Here is a 16,940-nt window from a genome sequence, read left to right on the forward strand (position 1 = left end):
GGGTTAGAAGTGTCAACATTTCAATAAATTCAAGTGAATTCTCCTTTCCTTGTGTCCATCTATTACTCTCGAGAATGCAGCTTGACACTCCTCTTGGAGCAAGGTGTTATAAAAGAAGGAGAGGAGCCGGTGGATGTGAGGGAGAACATTCCATCCAAAAGAGAAGCATGGATGATAATCACATTCCAAGAGAGAAACAAGTGAGCGAAGGAAGAACAAATACATCTCCCTGTAGTTCGACATTTTGGGCTCAAACCCTTGAACACTCAGGGACTTTGGATACTCCAAGGCAAATCCAGACATAATTTTGGAAAGCAAATAACAGTGACAAAAAAGCAAGTTTGTAATACAATTTGCTTTTGTGTGACAAACTGGTAGGTTGAGTGGTTGTTATAAATAATTTGCGCATAAATCTTGTGTCGTGTACATAATAGTTTTTTAAATTGTTACAAATGCTTTTATAAATCTTTTAAAAAGTGCATGACACACATGTGTAGGTTGAAAAGAACAACTAGGGAAAATTTGACGAAGTGAGAACCATCAGCGAGCGAGAGCAAAGAACCGTACCTCCAATGTAGATTTATCTATTTAGTTACATCTGACTTCATGGTTTTGTACTCTAGAAAATTCAGCCAAGTTCTTTTAGCTAGATTTGTTCAGTATAAACTGAAAACACTTAGTGCTGCTAATATTTTAGGATATCATCACAAAAGGTACATATAACACCTAATAGCATAATATTGCTTTAGATATGCAGTAATTCTATTATAGTTGGTACTATTTGAATTCAAAAAGGTGGGTCGTACGTGATTTGGAAGTGTTGTTAGTGTTGATGTGGTTTGCTAACCCAACAATAATGGTAACACGGAATTGCTAGATGTGACACGTGTCAACCAACGGATGCGTGCTCACGTATACACCCGATCACCAGACTTCTTTTGTTCTATTATAATAATATGTTTATTTAAGAGTCACAAACTAAACAGAAAGTGAAACAAAATATATTTTGGTCCAACATTAGAAATTGTATTTATGATACAAACACTAGAATAGTATGACAAATATGTACCTTAGTGTACATAAGATGTGTGAAAATACTATTCAAGGTGGTATATCAAGGTAGTATATCAATAAAAACAACATAATTTTAGTGGGAATATGAGTTAAGAAAGTTCTGTATAAATTAGTGGAAACAAAATATTAATGTATAAATTAGTGGAAACAAAAAACTAATTCATGTGTAGTAAGTACAGTGTAGTCAGCAAGGACTTGCAGCTGTTCATGTGCTGTGCTGCAACTTCAGGATGTTTATGTGTCATGGTAGATGATTCAAAGTAGGATCCTCATCTTCCTCGGGCATGAGGTATAAGAGAATACTCTGAACACAAGAATTCTAAGGTTTTGTGTTGCCTGAGTTCGAGAATTGCCTTAAAGATAGCCATGTGGTACGCCATTGTGAGTGTTTTGTCTTCTCCATATGGCATAATGGGACTCATCTCCAGCTTCCTAGGTAGTTGGACTGCAACTATGCACTTGGCTACTATCTGTGGCACCCCCGGGATCAGGGTTAGACAAATACCAGATCTTCGTCCGACATAAGCCTAACCTTGAGCTCGAGAGACTACAGTGAGAGAATCGGTAACACAACAGTGACTCTACGGCTCAAAAGAATATATTACAACTCTTAACAGAGTAAGATCCAAATTATTACACGCAGAGGTCACTGACCCAACATTCAACACGCAACGGAAGCAAATTATGTTATTCTAAATAACAAGATAGCAAAGGGCTTAAGAAGCCATAACATAGACTCTCCCACAGCCTCTAGTTACTTTGTTTTTGGGGATGAGAGGGGATACGAGAGGATTGTGTTCAGATAATAAAAAGTCAATCTTTGCATTCCAAGAAGTGATAATTGACAATCAGTAAATTTAAAACTTCGGCTTTAACATAGACTTCGTGTCATGCAAATTTATCATGCGATTTTCTCAAACAAGAACACAGATATAAATAAATGCTCGACCAAACAGATGAGCAACCAAGTCGCCATAAACACATTGTCATAGAGTTTGAAGAACATTAGAAGTTTTCGCCGCCGAACGCCGGAAACCACGCCGCCGCTAGAGGACCTCCAGCTAGAAATACACGCAGAGGTAAAATTTAGTACTGATACATTGCTTACTGATAGTTCAATTGCAGAGGTAAAATTTAGTAATTGTCAAAAGTAACAGAAGCTACCAAACAGTAGAAGTTATTCTTGCACAATACTATAAAATTGAATCTCACAGATGCATCCCTGGGCCACTCAAACTGAAGAATGAACATGCAAATAATTTTAGTGGTCAGGTTCAGAGTTCAGATATGATTGAATTGGCCAAGCTACTTTAAAATAATCAGGTAGGAGTACTTTAAAACGCAGGCTGATATGAATACGGCAGGCTACAGCGCCTCCCATATAAAATGATGCTACACTACATATCGACCATAGTATTTTCTAGCTCTGTTTCATATACAGTATATTCATATATTCATGTGCAATACTAGAATCATATTTGTGCAAATAATTCGAATCTAGTCCTGTCCTTGGGCTAACAAAGCTACAGAGAGCTTATAGTGAGTGCGCAAATACTGAAGCTGAAGCCTGAAACACCACTTGTGCGGAAGTAAACCACCAACAAGACAACAGATTTAGTTTCAGAGAGGCATGGTGAAGTTATTCATTTGCAGATTTAGTACAATTTGGACCATAACTGCAACTACGCCAGCCAATCCCATGCGGCCATGCCATGTCCACTAAACGAGCTAATGTTATTACAGGATTGTTACAAGGAACTACTGACTATGGATCAAAAGAAGAAAACAAGGCATATGCAGAAGAAGGTAAAATGGTACATACACATACCTCAAGTCAACTCTTGCAGCTCACCCCGGAGCCACATGATAGCTGATTCCTCGTCTTCAGTGACCCAAGTGAGGAAGGTCTCGCGGTTTTCAAGACTTTTGAAGACTTTTGAGGCCTTAACTCTCTCTTGACGGGTGAAGTCTTGGATTTTGTTTACAGCTGCAATGCACTTGGCAATGGAGAATGTACTCGACTCGGCCTTCTCATCTTCTGCTTGTTTTTCTTTCATCTTCACATACCTATCTACTACTTGCACCATTTCATCGCCCTTAATAGGCTTCTTTAATTCCTTTGGAGGAATTTTCTTTGGTACACCAGTTGCCTTCTTCTCCATTCTTTCACCAACATTCACTAGATTCAGCAATTGCAAATGTTAATATACACTTGATACAATTTGTTATATATATTTAGTCTTGACTGAAGGGAATTACCTCGGCTAGCTGAACTTCCCGTGCCCTCATCTTTCTTTTCAGTAGGGTCTTCATCCAGAATTTGCAAGTCCTCATCAAATTCAGACCCAGCTTCTTGCACTCTCTCATCTTCTAACTCTTCATCAAGTTGAGATGCCTTAGAGCTTGAAGTGAAATTGTGATTCCCCTCAGCTATTTGGCCTATGTATACAAGTTAACATCAGTATAGTAACCATAATACAGATCTCCGAGCATTACAGGAATATGATAGCAATTGCACAAGTTAACATCAGTGCACTAACCATCATATAGATCTCCAAGAGAATCATACATAGGAAAGCCATTTCTCTTGAATTTCCCAATTCTTGGAAAGGACTACAAAACAATGGTGAGAGGAAACAATGAGTATAAGCTTATTATGAAGCTTGTGACCAAGTATAAGAATGGAGAAACGGAAGCTTACGATTTCTAGGTTATCCCACAAAGCCTTCTCAAGCAACTATCATGCAGGTATTCTCATCCCAACCAGCGCCACTTTGCATCCGAGCTTCCTTGAGCATCTTGTATTCTCTCTTGAGTTCTTTTTCTTTATCTTGTAGCTGGGATTTGACGAAGTTCACCTGCGGATTACGTTCCTGGAATATTTGCATCATTCGATTCCAAGTGTCCCCACTCCATCCATTTTGTGCTCTGTAATAGTCATTATTATGCTCATGAAGTATATCAATCAGAGATTTCTCAAGCCCCAAATTCCATTGGGCTCTTGCTTTCGTTGCTGAACAAAATTAGTAAGGTGTTAGTCAAAACTTGACATGATTCATCAAAGAATTTGCTGCTCTATATCACAGTAGAGCCATACACAAATAGTACCTTTTGGAGATTTCTTTTTTTTATTGGTCGGTGGAGTTTTTCTCACACCAAGAGCAGCTTTTTTCAAGTTGAACTTGGGTGTGCCCACTGGATGCAAAGTCGGCTTCATATCTGTTGTCATAAGAATAATACCGTTAGACTAAAAAGGCAAACATAAAACAGGAATAAGAATTACTAGTGGATATGAATAATGGCAAACATAAGACAGGAACCATAATACACTGAGTCCATTACAAACATATTGGCAAACATAAGAACTTATTCTGTAACAAAACATAGTACATTGATTCCATTATTACATTAACAAATTACTACTACATGATACAAGAGCTAATCATGTTGGAAATCATTCCACATCTGCATTGCTATTTGATCTCTCAAGTTATTGCCAGCAAGGTTGTGTCCTTGGTGGTTATCATCCCCATTGGGCAAATCAACATGGTTAGCAACAGGAATAAGGTCTTCATCTTCATGGTCAAGCCACTCTTCGTCACCATGTTGACTTCTGATTATGTTGTGGAAGATTGCAGTAGCCGCAGGGATCTTCACTTGGTTGTTCAGTTTGTGAAACGTGGCAACATGTAGGATAGGAAACCTCTTCTTTAGTATTCCTATGTTCCTTTCCACACTCGTTTCGCATCAGAGCGTGACGGTGATTAAATAACTCTTGGTAGTTTTGTGGGCGATGGTGTCCATGGCCCCATTCCTTCAAGTGATACCGCACGCCACGGTATGGGGCGAGGAATTTCTCCGTGTTTGCGTATCCTCCATCAACTAAGTAAAACTTTCCAGGAGGTACTCGTAAAACCAAGTGGCCTTTGCGCAAGCGAAGGACTCGAGCATCTGTGGCCGAACCCTCCCAACCACAAGAGATGTATGTGACGTTAAGGTCGAAGTCACTAACTATCATTACGTTGTGGCTGAGGGTTCCCTTTCTATTTCTGAATGGTGCAGCAAGGTGCGGTGATATGGAAATAGGCACGTGTGTTCCATCAATTGCCCCTATGCAATTCTGCAAAGTAATAAAGAAGTGGTGATATTAGAAAGGATGTGGATTAAGGTAAGGTAGAAGATTGGGGTTTCAAAATAAGAACCTCGAAGTAGGGGAAGAAACGGTCATCATAGGCTATTCTTGGATGCGGATGGTCAATAATGGGAGGCTTCAGAAATCGCCTACTTAGGACAGGGATGATGTTGAAGAACTCTCTTATGCACTTGTGGAAGGTACGGTTGCTGTGTTGGAACTCCAATTGTAGGTCTTCGAAAGAGGCATTGTGTGACAACATGTAGAGGAAAATAGCAAGTTTTTCTTCAACCTTAATCCTTTTGTCCTTCAATAATTTTTCTCTTCTAAGATAGGATGCTAAGGATCTGAAAATGTGTGGCTCCATCCTATAGGCTACCCGGCAATTCTTAACATGTCCGTCAAGGATTCCTTGAACACGTTGCATGCCATACAAGACGGAGCTATGCCGCTGTGTTCTCTCTACTTGCCCTCTTCTACTCCTTTTGTGATAGTGCAATATTGGTAAAAGTAAGAACATGAACTCCTCTTCGTCTTCCTCTCTCCTCTTCCTAATAAGCTCTAGCCTTTGTGTATTCATTGCAGCACTAAAACAATAGCAATTAAAGGAGGACAATAAGAGAGCTAGATTGCATGGTTTCACATCAAGTACATGCAGTAAATATGATTCATACCAAAATCAGGAGTTCTCACAAGTTCCCAAGATGGAGGTGGTTGATCCAATCCAACAATAGGCCAAGGGGCGGGTATCTACCAAAAAAAGAAGAAGCTACTGAATCAAAAGTCTAAAGGACCCTCTAAATTTAAAACACAGGGGCAGAGATTAAGTTAGCATTAAATTACTACCATGGAGATTGATTGGTATTTTAAACGTGAGGGACAAACCTAATTAACCCAGACCGCTATTTGCTTTAGTACATAGTAACACATGAGCAGAGCTTAAGAAAATGGGTGATATTGAGAACATGATAGCATATCCAACATGATACATTCAGAAGAAAATGGCTTTTTTATTTTTGTAATTCTGTGATAATTGCACTCATGTTCTTCACATTTCAGTATATGCAAAGGCAGGCACAGCTGCCACCAAAAGCATGAATATATATGATTTCAGTTCAAAAGCCAAGACAATAGTGTTGCCATGACACGCATGATACAGTCAGTAAAAAAGGTGGTGATATTGACACATACTATAGAACCATCACTACATGTATCGATAGATTGCCTCCATTCTAATATATAGGATGATCATTCATGCTAACTATATAGATTGCTGGAACTTTTGCGCTTGCAACACAGCCGAGTGCAGCAGCTACCAGCTAGCTCTAACCTCTCGACTATATAGATTGCTGGAACTTTTATATGCGGATTGTAGTAACAGCAGCTACTCCAACTAATATAATTATGAAAATAGATCTACGGTCAACTAGTACGAGTTCAGGAACAGATTGTTGTGGTGATTAACCAGAATCACCGTATAGAAATGGCTAATAGGCATGCATCGTGGACCTTGGCGCACAAAATGACATGGGATCGCCTGTCTTTAGACCTTGCAATAAAGAACGCCCCAGCAGCGGCATGGCGCGACGGCCAGGAACAAGGCAGGCCAGTTGGCGACGGATCCCCATGGCGGTCGGAGCCATGTCGTGCTCACCCGGGCGGGGCGACATAGTACACACCAAGATACTACAGATCCCCATGGCCGCCGGAGCCGCGAGCTCCCAGAGCTCCGTCGCGGACGGCGGCGACACCAAGAAACCCTAGGGAGGAGGGGAAAGGAGAGGAGGCGCGCGAGGACTGACCGGGGACCAGTCGCCGGAGGAGGGTCTCGTCGGAGCCGTTGTGATTCACTTGTTCTTTCCCAGCCGCCGTCTCCTTTCCCGCCGCCGTCTCTTGTCGCCGTCGCTCGTCGTGCCGGCCGTCGCCTCCCTCTCGCCCTTCCACGACAAAAAACACGAGGGTAGGCTCGTGTGTGAGAAAACCTGAGGATAGGGCTTAGCGGATCGGTATGTTCGGGGTTGGGCCGGGAAATTTCCGAAATATACCTGAGAAGTAAACGGCCCGTTCGGGAAGTTTCGGGATTTGCTCGTGGGCCGGTAATTTCCCCTCTCAACCCCAAAAAAACCTGAGAAGTAAACAAGGCTGGCTTAAACCACCCGACGGGTAGTAGTATAGAAATAGCTGTCTGGATAGAAAAGGCAGGTCAAAGGCGCCGGGAGTGCCACCACGTTCCAGATCGTGTGGGAGTGACAGACGAGGTAGTAGCATACTAGCATGTCTCTGATCCGGTCGTCTTTGGGTACCGGATGCCGTGCCCCTGCTGCCGAAAGCGCACGAGGATCTTTCAACTAGCCGTGCGCCTGACGTGAAGGCGGCCTCCGGCAAGCAGTAGCACCTCGCCGTCGGAACGGGAAAGCAAAAGAGAAACTTTGCAAAAAAAAAAGAAATCTGCACACTCCCGATCAGTAGTAAGCCTGTGACGCGGTCAGTACCCCCAACGTTCATCCTCCTTGATGCTGCCGATTAATTACGAGGATCTATGGAGAATTTGTATACTGAGTAATTACGCCATTACAGGCTGCGTAATGATGCCGATTACCAGTAGCCTCGCTGGTGGCTGCCGCCCAGCACTTTTCGTTTCTGGTTATTCTCCTCCGTCCCCGATATCTTCTTCCCTCCTTCGTCTCCATTCTTTTCACCAAACTCTCTCCCCTTTCCGCTTTCCGCCCCTTCGCCCTCCTCCTAGACTCTTCGTCTCAACACTATCGTTCGTAATTCTGTCGCCATCGCCGTCCTAGACACACCCCTCCGCGTTTAGAGAGATTCCATTGCAGTGTTCTTGGCCTTCCTCTCCACCACCAGATTCCGGCCAGTGAAAAACTATCCTCCTCGTTGCAATCTGGTACTAGTAGAATTGGAGGCAGTTGCAGGGAGTTCTCTTTTGTTTTCTTGTTTCTTGTTCTTTTGCCCAACGAAACCGGCTCCTTCTAATTCTTCCTCTGAGAGTGGTTGGTTGTTCCACCAGAAATCTTATTTTCTCCGATACTTTTCAGTCAAATTGTTGATTTAGTTAGTGCCAAAGGCGCGGATTTCTGTGCTCCCTTCGATTCCACGCCAATACCGATCGCATTCCCTCCCGGTCGCCGACAAACCGAGCCGCCGGGGACATGGTGGCATCGGAGCCGGAGGCGCCCGTGGCGGCGGGCGGAGGCGGAACCAATCCCGCCGCCGCCACGCGCAAGAGGAGCGGCCGGCTCGCGCGGGTGCTCGCCCACGCGCTCCTCGAGTGGATCCTCATCGCGCTGCTCCTCGCCAACGGCGTCTTCTCCCACCTCATCGCGAAATTCGCCGCCCTCTGCGGCCTGCCGCCGCCGTGCGCGCTCTGCTCCCGCCTCGGCGTCGACGGCCTCTTCTCCAGCTCCGCCCGACGCCGCGGCGGCGGCGCCGAGCACCTGCGCCGCGTGGTCTGCGACGCGCACGCCGCCGAGATGTCGCGGCTCGGCTACTGCCGCGCGCACCGCCGGCTCGCGGACGCCGCCGACATGTGCGAGGACTGCGGGGCGGCGGCGGCTTCCGGGAAGGAGCTGCTGTCGTGGATGAGGCGGAGCGAGCTCGGCGAGCGGGACCTCGCCTTCGCCTGCGCCTGCTGCGGCGTCGCGCTCGAGAGCGGCTTCTACTCGCCGCCCTTCCTGCTCCCCAGGTCGGCGTCAGGCGACCTGGGCTGCGGCCACAAGCAGGACGATACCATGGCGTGTCTACACGGAGATGTGGTCTTCGTGGCCGAGGACGGTCCTGTCATCGAGCTTTTCGATGAGAAGCCATTGGTGGATGACCATGATTCTGCTGGTGTCATGCCAGCTCATTCTGCTGGCATTGCTGCCAATGCTGAGCGTCTGGTGCCTCTTGAATCCACCGACCCGCTGGCCACCTGTGTGGCTGCTGTGCCATCTGAATCCAGTGAGGAAGCATTGGATCATGAGACCTCGGAGCCAGACTATGCGGCGCCGGAGGACGAGGTTAATGCCAATGAGGAGCAATCTGTGGTTGCCTCTGATGATGATGACAAGGTGGATGATATGGTTGATCGGTCGACTGATGGGGAGATTGGTGCCCTGGGCGTCTCGGTTGCTAGTATGGCGCATGAACTCAACTGTGAAACAAATGCAGGAGAAACTCCGGAGAGCTTAGCTGATCACCACTGTAAGTCATTCTTCTTCCTTTTGTAAAGATTACATTTTTTGTAACCAATTTATCCATGCTCTAGCTATATCAACAACCTAGTAATTGCTTCGCTACATATTTATTTGCTGTACTTCCCATTTCCACTGCATATCTATTTGTTATTATGCTAGTCATTCAGTGAAGTAGATTACAAGTATTATTTCTTGCAAAATATCATGCCTGTTTCCATCTAGGATTCTTATTTTAGCTGATCCATCCATATGGTATGCTAGATTTTAGCATCTGCATTGATGAACCTTTAATGAAACTGAAGAAAGATGGGAAGTGACACTGAGAGCATGAAATAGACCTCTTAACTAAACACGAGAGATTTCATGTCATTTACTGTCCTTTGAGTTGTTCCGTGCTGATACTTTTACTTATTTCATGTAAATTAGTAAAACATATTGATTTTAAAATGTTACACGCAGCTCCTCAGGGGAACAATGGAGTGGAGGTCAAGTATCAGGGTATATCAATTGTGGATGAAATGTCAGAGGATGATGAGCAAGTTGAACAGGGGGCTGCTAAACATGAATTATTTTCCATGCAGTCTGATACCAGGGGGCAGGGATTTGTTGATGACAAATCTGATGAAAATACTGAAGCGGTGCCAGCTCAACAAGCTGATATAAAGAATGAATGGGACGCTATGCCAGTGGAATGTGGGTCCTTTGACTCTGAGGCTTCGAATGAGAACACTGAGGCGAAACATGTCGATGAGGAATTTGAAGATGAGATAATTGCACAGGTTGAGTCACAACCAGAATTGGACTCTGCGGCACTAGATTCCTGGGAACAAGTTACTGAGACTTCGGGCAAAGGTAAAATGTCAAGACTATGGAACTGCTGATTGTTTCTACCTGTTTGCTGCATTTTGATTGACTTGTCTAATATTATTAGCATCATTTTTAAAACACTACTTAATGTTTGAAATTTTGAACAGATGATATTGAAGTTGATCCAACTGAGGCTTTTCTACCAAGCTTGCACCAGCTTTCTGATGGACACTCAATAAGTTCAGACAAATCATCACCTGACTGCAGTGATGTTGAAGATAAGAGAGTTCCTGATACGCCAACCGATGTTGAAGGCATCAGTTATTTGCAGGAATTGCCGGAGCCCCCTAAAGCAGTGATCTCTGTTACCAAGTCTGTTGATTCAAGTGTTGCTACTATGTCTACCGATCTGGAAAGTGTTGAACTGGTGACTGTTGACCAACTAAAGTCTGCTTTGGAAGCTGCGCACAAATCATTGGGCACACTATATGCAGAACTTGAAAATGAGAGGAGTGCAGCAGCTATAGCTGCTGATGAGACCATGGCAATGATAAATCGGTTGCAAGAACAGAAAGCTGCAATGCAGATGGAGGCGATGCAGTACCAGCGGCTTATGGAAGAGCAGTCAGAGTATGATCAGGAAGCACTGCAGAGGCTGAACGGTCTAGTTGTAAAGAGAGATAAGGAGAGGCAAGATATGGAGAGAGAGCTCGAACTATATCGCCACAAGATTCATCTCTATGAGGCGAAGGAGAGGAGGAAAATGTCCAGGCACAAGGCTGATGACCAGAATGGATCATCCTCAGCATCATCAAGTGCTGAGGACAGTGATGATCTTTCCCAAAGTTTCTATGAGGGTGATGAATCTACCCATGGTCTTAATGGAAGCAATGGCAGTGCTGATGTTTTACATGAAACTGCTAGTCATATAGTTACAATTGATGGCTCTCTAGCTGATTGTGAGGAAGAGAGGCTCTCCATACTGGAACAGCTTAAAGTACTAGAGGAGAGGCTTTTTGACCTTGAAGATGAAGAATCTGATAACATGAAGATGGACAAGCTTTTCTCAGAAGGTAACCAGTTAAATGATGCCTCAAATGGTTTCTCTGATGACGATATCAACCTCAAGCTTCATGAGAGTAGAAGAAGCGCAAGCTACAGTCGAAAGAAGCTCCTCCCTCTATTTGATGATGCTACTGTGCAAAATGGTAATGGCATCCTAACAAAGCAATATACCGAAGCAGATCCTTCTGCAGAAGCCGTGCTGGAACTTGCTAAAGAGCAAGATAAACTCGCGATTGCCAGTGAAATCAATCAAGTCCATGAGCGCTTGCATGCTCTGGAGTCAGATAAGGAGTTCATAAAACAGTGTGTGAGGTCTTTGAATAAAGGAGGCAAAGGGTTTGTTCTTCTTCAGGAGATCTTGCAGCATCTTCGTGACCTCAGGAGGATTGAGCAGCGTGCAAGGAACTCTGGAGAACTTTCGCCCCATTATGTGCATCCTTACACGGATTAAAGGTAAAGAGGTGCACCTTCTATGATGATGATTTGCTGAATATTTTATTGCACATGGAGTGTAGTACAATCATTGTTTCTTTTGTTTAGATTAGAAGAGAATTAGTTTAGTGCAACTGTACTAGTTAATCTGTTCCATACATACATAATGAATAGACAAAATACTACTTTCCTAAAGGAAGCTATGCGCTCCACATTCCTATTGTACAATACTTGATTTTCCACCAAAGTTTCCTGCCTAATAACAAGACCACATTCTGGCTTTATTGAATTATTATGTCAGAGCCTTAATTCTTGCTTTCCGCTTACAGATCAGCACCAGAGCTGTGCGATCATGTTCGGCGACAATGCATCAAGATGGAAATGCCACCAGCCAGAAAAAAAAAGAAGCTTGTCGACTAGCTAGGGCTATAGTCATGCCAGAAGTTGGGCTTGTCTCAGGAGGAGAAGGAGCTCCTCGTTCTACAGTTGGTTCGGCATCGCCATCGGAATTCGGAAGGCGGATCATGCTGCAAATCTACCTTGTAAGGTTTTTTGTTTGTGGACCACTCCTCACGTTGTGTCCCTTAAATTTCGATTTTGATGGGGAGTTCCAAACTTTTGCGCAATGGTGATAGGGTTGGTGAGCTGCCCACCCCCCCATGAGGTGTGTTTCGTAGCAGAAATCATGGCTTTTGAGAGAGCTTGCATTAATTAAACATGGAACGGGCCGCCGCCAGCTCTGGTGCCAGGTATAGGGTGGATATAAAAGAAAGTTTTTAAAAGAATTGTTAGTCTAAGTGGGCTTCTTCTTTTAGTTCTTTTTTAATTCCCCCTGTACATTTTCTAGATAGAATGTAATGCTTTTGGCTTCTGGAATGTGAGGGTGTTCTTTCTGAGTGCATCGTGCATAGCATAATTGTCTTCTGAGAAGTGTCGAGCTTCCACTTTGCCTTTCCTCCTTTGATTCTGGGTACCATGCTAGCTATTAGTAGACTGCTAGCGCTTCCCTTTTACCTTTTGAGATCGAGCGAGTTAGCTGTGCACTGAAAGCAACAGGCTTCCATTGCATGATTGGGGATTTAGCTGTCAGAAATTATAGACGCAGCTCAGCGAACAATCTGTTGGTTGGGGAGGTGCTGGACCTGGCTATAGCCCTACCATGTTGCGATGCTGCCCATGAATCTGCAGTTCATGAACCTGATGTGCATCATCATCATCATACCTTCTCTTCATCTCTTGCTAGCTAGTACTGCTGCTACCATGCCAAGAATACAGCTTTCTTCTCCCTCGCGTCCATCGAACCGGAGCTTCGTTTTTGTAACCAATGATCGAGGTTGATTTGTTTGTTGCTAACGGTACAGCTACTCCGGTCCGGTGTACCGGAGGCTGATATGTTTGTGCGTGGTACTGTGCTCTGATTGCGAAAGGACGAGCAGGTTAACGAGCTGCATCGCGTCGTATCCCCGAACGGAACTGATGCGAGAGGGACTCAGGGACGTTGCTTTGGCTTTAAGCACGTATATTTGTTCCCGGCGGCACGACATGGCATGACGTGCCGATGAACTTTGAGCGTGATATTGCGAACACTGAAACTGTAGCATGTCAGTATCTAGAGGCGTTCGAGTTCGAGCCGGTAGATACTATCGATAACTAGATAAAACTAAATATAAAGAGGGTCTAAATACAAAATAAACGAAATAAAAAGAGAAAAAATACGTTACGAAATGCAGTAATTCTTCTTTATTCTTCTAATTGATTGCAATTAAACTCGGCTCAATCTTTCTTTAAAAGAAAGATTGAGCCGAATAAAAATAGATCATGATACAATCATGAGACTTGACAAATCGCATATCCGGTATTGGAATCGGTAAAGCTTCCTTCGTTGAAAGACGGGACGCGGCGGTCTGTCACGTCGAATTGCAGAACCGTTGGTTCAGTAGTCCAGATCAACCCACTGTATTGTAGCAGCATCTCCAGGGTGTGGTAGACTTCAGATTTTTAATTCGCCACAGCACTGGACTGGACAAACTATGTTTTGTGAAAGTTCCTTTCAGATGTATATATATCTTTGACTTGTATTTGATATCTGTACGACAAAAGTACATTCAACTTTTATCCTGGACACTAGTAGAGAAATAGCACATGCTACAGTAATAATCTTCATTGCAGTGACAATGTTTTGCCTTATATATTAATTAAGAAGAAGGTGCCCAGTTGATTTGTGGAAAACCGGGCGAAAACCATACAATAACAACACCACATGAACACGCCCACTCTCGTGACAACGCGAGCCACACTCAAGTCAACTAACACCGAAACCCACAGAGTAAACACCTCGTAAAGGAACCTCACTCGGAACACCACAGGGAAACATACCCAAGAACAACAAAGAAGATGGAATAGTGATCAAGCAGCCGTTAACGCCTTCCTTGAGGCACCGCTCTTTCTGATTTTGCTCTTGAATAATTTCTCGTTTAGGATGTCAGGTCCCACCTTGCTTTTCCTTCTCAGTTCCCTCTCCTTCGGAAGACAACCAATGGTCTTACCGGATCCTGGGTCGTCAGCCTCCAAGCCGACGAGAAAGTCACAAAGTTTTTGGCGAAGAGAGCTCCGAGAATAGGTGGCAAAGCACTCGACGCAACAACCTTGTCACCCACGGAAACCCCCTTCCCGATGGACTGAGTCGACTGAATGACAACATCGTCCAAACCTTCATGCCCAACATTAGCGAGCATTTGGCTAGGCTCAGTGGTGGTGCGGGCGACAATGGCACCGCCGAGGCCTCAAGCGAGTCCACCAACAGATGCTCCATCGACATATCATCACCCAAATCTCCATGGTGGCTAGGCTCTAGCGTTGGGGACGTCGAAGCCAAACCCGAGGGCCCAAGCGAGCCCACCTCCTCTTGCACCATTGGCTGTAGAGGAGTCAACTCCCCACACGACTCTTGTAGCTCGGGCATAAGCAGCATTACCGGAGCCATGCCCTCAATGATGTCCTCCCTCCCATATGCATCCGACACAGCAGGTAGCGGCGACGGGCAGCGCCTAGGAGAGAAACAACCATAGAGGTTGACTTCCCCATCATAGGTGGAACCGGCATGGAGCACGAACGAAGAAGAGACCGCAGGGTCAAACGCAGTTTTGCCAGGGGCAGCCTCCGCTCTCAGCAAAAAACTCTCAACCCGAGCTAGGCACCCTTGCAACTCAGAGCGAAGCAACTTTGCCTGAGCAGCCAGGACAGCCTGCAATTGCACATCAGTCTGCTGGCGATGTGACTCCGTCTGCTCACCGGGAGGAGATCGTTGCCGCGTGGCGAGGACGAACAACGAGCAGCCGTGTAGCATGGCGAACTTGGATCGGAGGAGGGCGAGGGGCGGTTCTTCCGAAGTGCGACCTTGGCTTTGTGGCCGACTTGGCGACAATCGTTGCACCCGAGAGGCTCGCAACTGGACCGAAGCCCGAGTGCCCGGCTTCATGGCAACGGAGGCATCTCCCGTTAAGCCAAGCAGGAGGGGGAGGATGAGGAGTCTTCACAGCAGGAGGAACGAACGCTGTGCGGCTCATGCTGCGCCTCGACTTGACGAGCTCCCAAGGCGTCTCCTCATGCCCTGCGGTGGCCGTTGCGTCTTGAGCAACTGGAACCTCCACACTGACCGCATCGACTGATGGCACTGGGGAGGGCATGTCATGGGCGAGCTCGACGACGGCGTCCGAGCGCGGAGGCGACGGCGGGGGCCCCAACGGCAGGAGCTGGGGGCTCAAACCTGCAGTGAGCACCGGCACCAGAGGCGTCGGATGCTTGCCAGTGCAAGCGCTAGCGAGTGGAGCGGCGGGCGGCGAGGCTGGCACTGCCGCCAAGGCAGCCAGGGAGCGCCTCACCAACATCCGCCCTCGAATGGCGGGGCCTGACCTGCGGGAGGCGAGGGCAGCTGCGGCTAGCGCCGCGGCGGAGGTCGGCGCAGCCAGGGAGGCCGCCAATGCGGGCATGGCGAGGAGAACACGAAGCTCCAGAAGCGGCAATGCCGCGGCGTCAGCAGAGGCAGCCCCTACATGACACGTGAATGGACGGAAGGAGGGCGCCGAGGGAAAACCGGATCTGCTTGCGGAGGTCGGAAAGGACACCGGAGGTGGGAGATCAGGCCGGCGGCGGCGCTGGTACGGCCCGCGTCGCCATGGTCCGGAGCAGCACTTGTTTCTCTTATTTCTCCCTATTCGTCAATTTCATGTTTTCTTGACAATGTGGGCAAATGGGAAGTTCAGGAATGAACTTCTCAATTGTAGCATGTTTTATTGCAAAGAATCCCGAAAAACCCCACGGGGAGAAACATTGCAGTTACTTATTATAGAGAACCGTTGCTCAGAAGCATGACCATGCTTCTATATATTGGGGCGTGAAAATACAGCAAGTGCACCACCCACAAAATGTCTGAATGAGCTAGTTTCTTGTGTGGGATCTAACACATCCTGCCGAGCTATATGTATGTATCTATATATCCACATGTTTTTAGATAATAGTCTAGTTTCTATACCATTTTAATCTTGTAAATTCCCGAGCCAAAAGATGGATGCATATGTTGTTTCCATTATGCTAAATGATGTCAATGGAATGGTGTATCATCTGCAAAAATAATGGATATAGCAAAAAAAAAAATGCATCTATTTTAGATGGAGGAAACCTCGACAAGCACACTTGTTCTCAAAATAGGTGGTTTTGTTGTTTGATGCATTAATCGAATGAATTGGGTCATAAGAGCGAATTGGTAATGCCATTATATCCTTATCTTCTATCATCTGTTTACATGAGATTTGGCGGGGATTAGCTACCAAGACGGTACCGGTGAGACCTATTATGGATGTAATGAAGTGAATAAAACAAGGAAAATAACCTTTTTTTAAAATAATCCTAGTGAGTTTCCTAGGAATTTAGAATAAAACAAAAGACAATAATATATCATGTTGAAGGAAATGAGATGTAGATAGCAAAAATACATTTGTATTAAAATTTCAGAATAAAATCTCCCTACGTGTTTTTTTTAGGATGGACAACATCGGTTAGGCACATATCTTTATGCCATAATAGCTCAAAATGCTTTGCTTCGGATTGTCTTCAATGTATAATTGCTCTAGTAAATTACTGAAAAATAGCCGACATGGCATTTCTGCACCCAGAAGCATATGCTCCTGGTTTTTAAAATGAATTTTAAACAAATTATAAGATTTAAGAAATACCAACAA

At 45.2% G+C, this 16,940-nt stretch overlaps 1 protein-coding gene across 1 annotated transcript; it reads left to right on the forward strand.

Annotated features, from left to right (window-relative positions):
• Window positions 1-8,373: 8,373 nt before the first annotated feature.
• On the forward strand, window positions 8,374-12,579 carry LOC124697177 (myosin-binding protein 3-like). Its single transcript, XM_047229806.1, has 4 exons — window positions 8,374-9,406; window positions 9,859-10,251; window positions 10,374-11,724; window positions 12,033-12,579. Exons 1-3 carry the CDS (start codon window positions 8,374-8,376, stop codon window positions 11,720-11,722), a joined length of 2,775 nt encoding a protein of 924 aa, XP_047085762.1. The 3' UTR covers window positions 11,723-11,724; window positions 12,033-12,579.
• Window positions 12,580-16,940: the final 4,361 nt, after the last annotated feature.

This window comes from Lolium rigidum, chromosome 3, assembly GCF_022539505.1.
Source record: "Lolium rigidum isolate FL_2022 chromosome 3, APGP_CSIRO_Lrig_0.1, whole genome shotgun sequence".
Lineage (NCBI taxonomy): Eukaryota > Viridiplantae > Streptophyta > Magnoliopsida > Poales > Poaceae > Lolium > Lolium rigidum.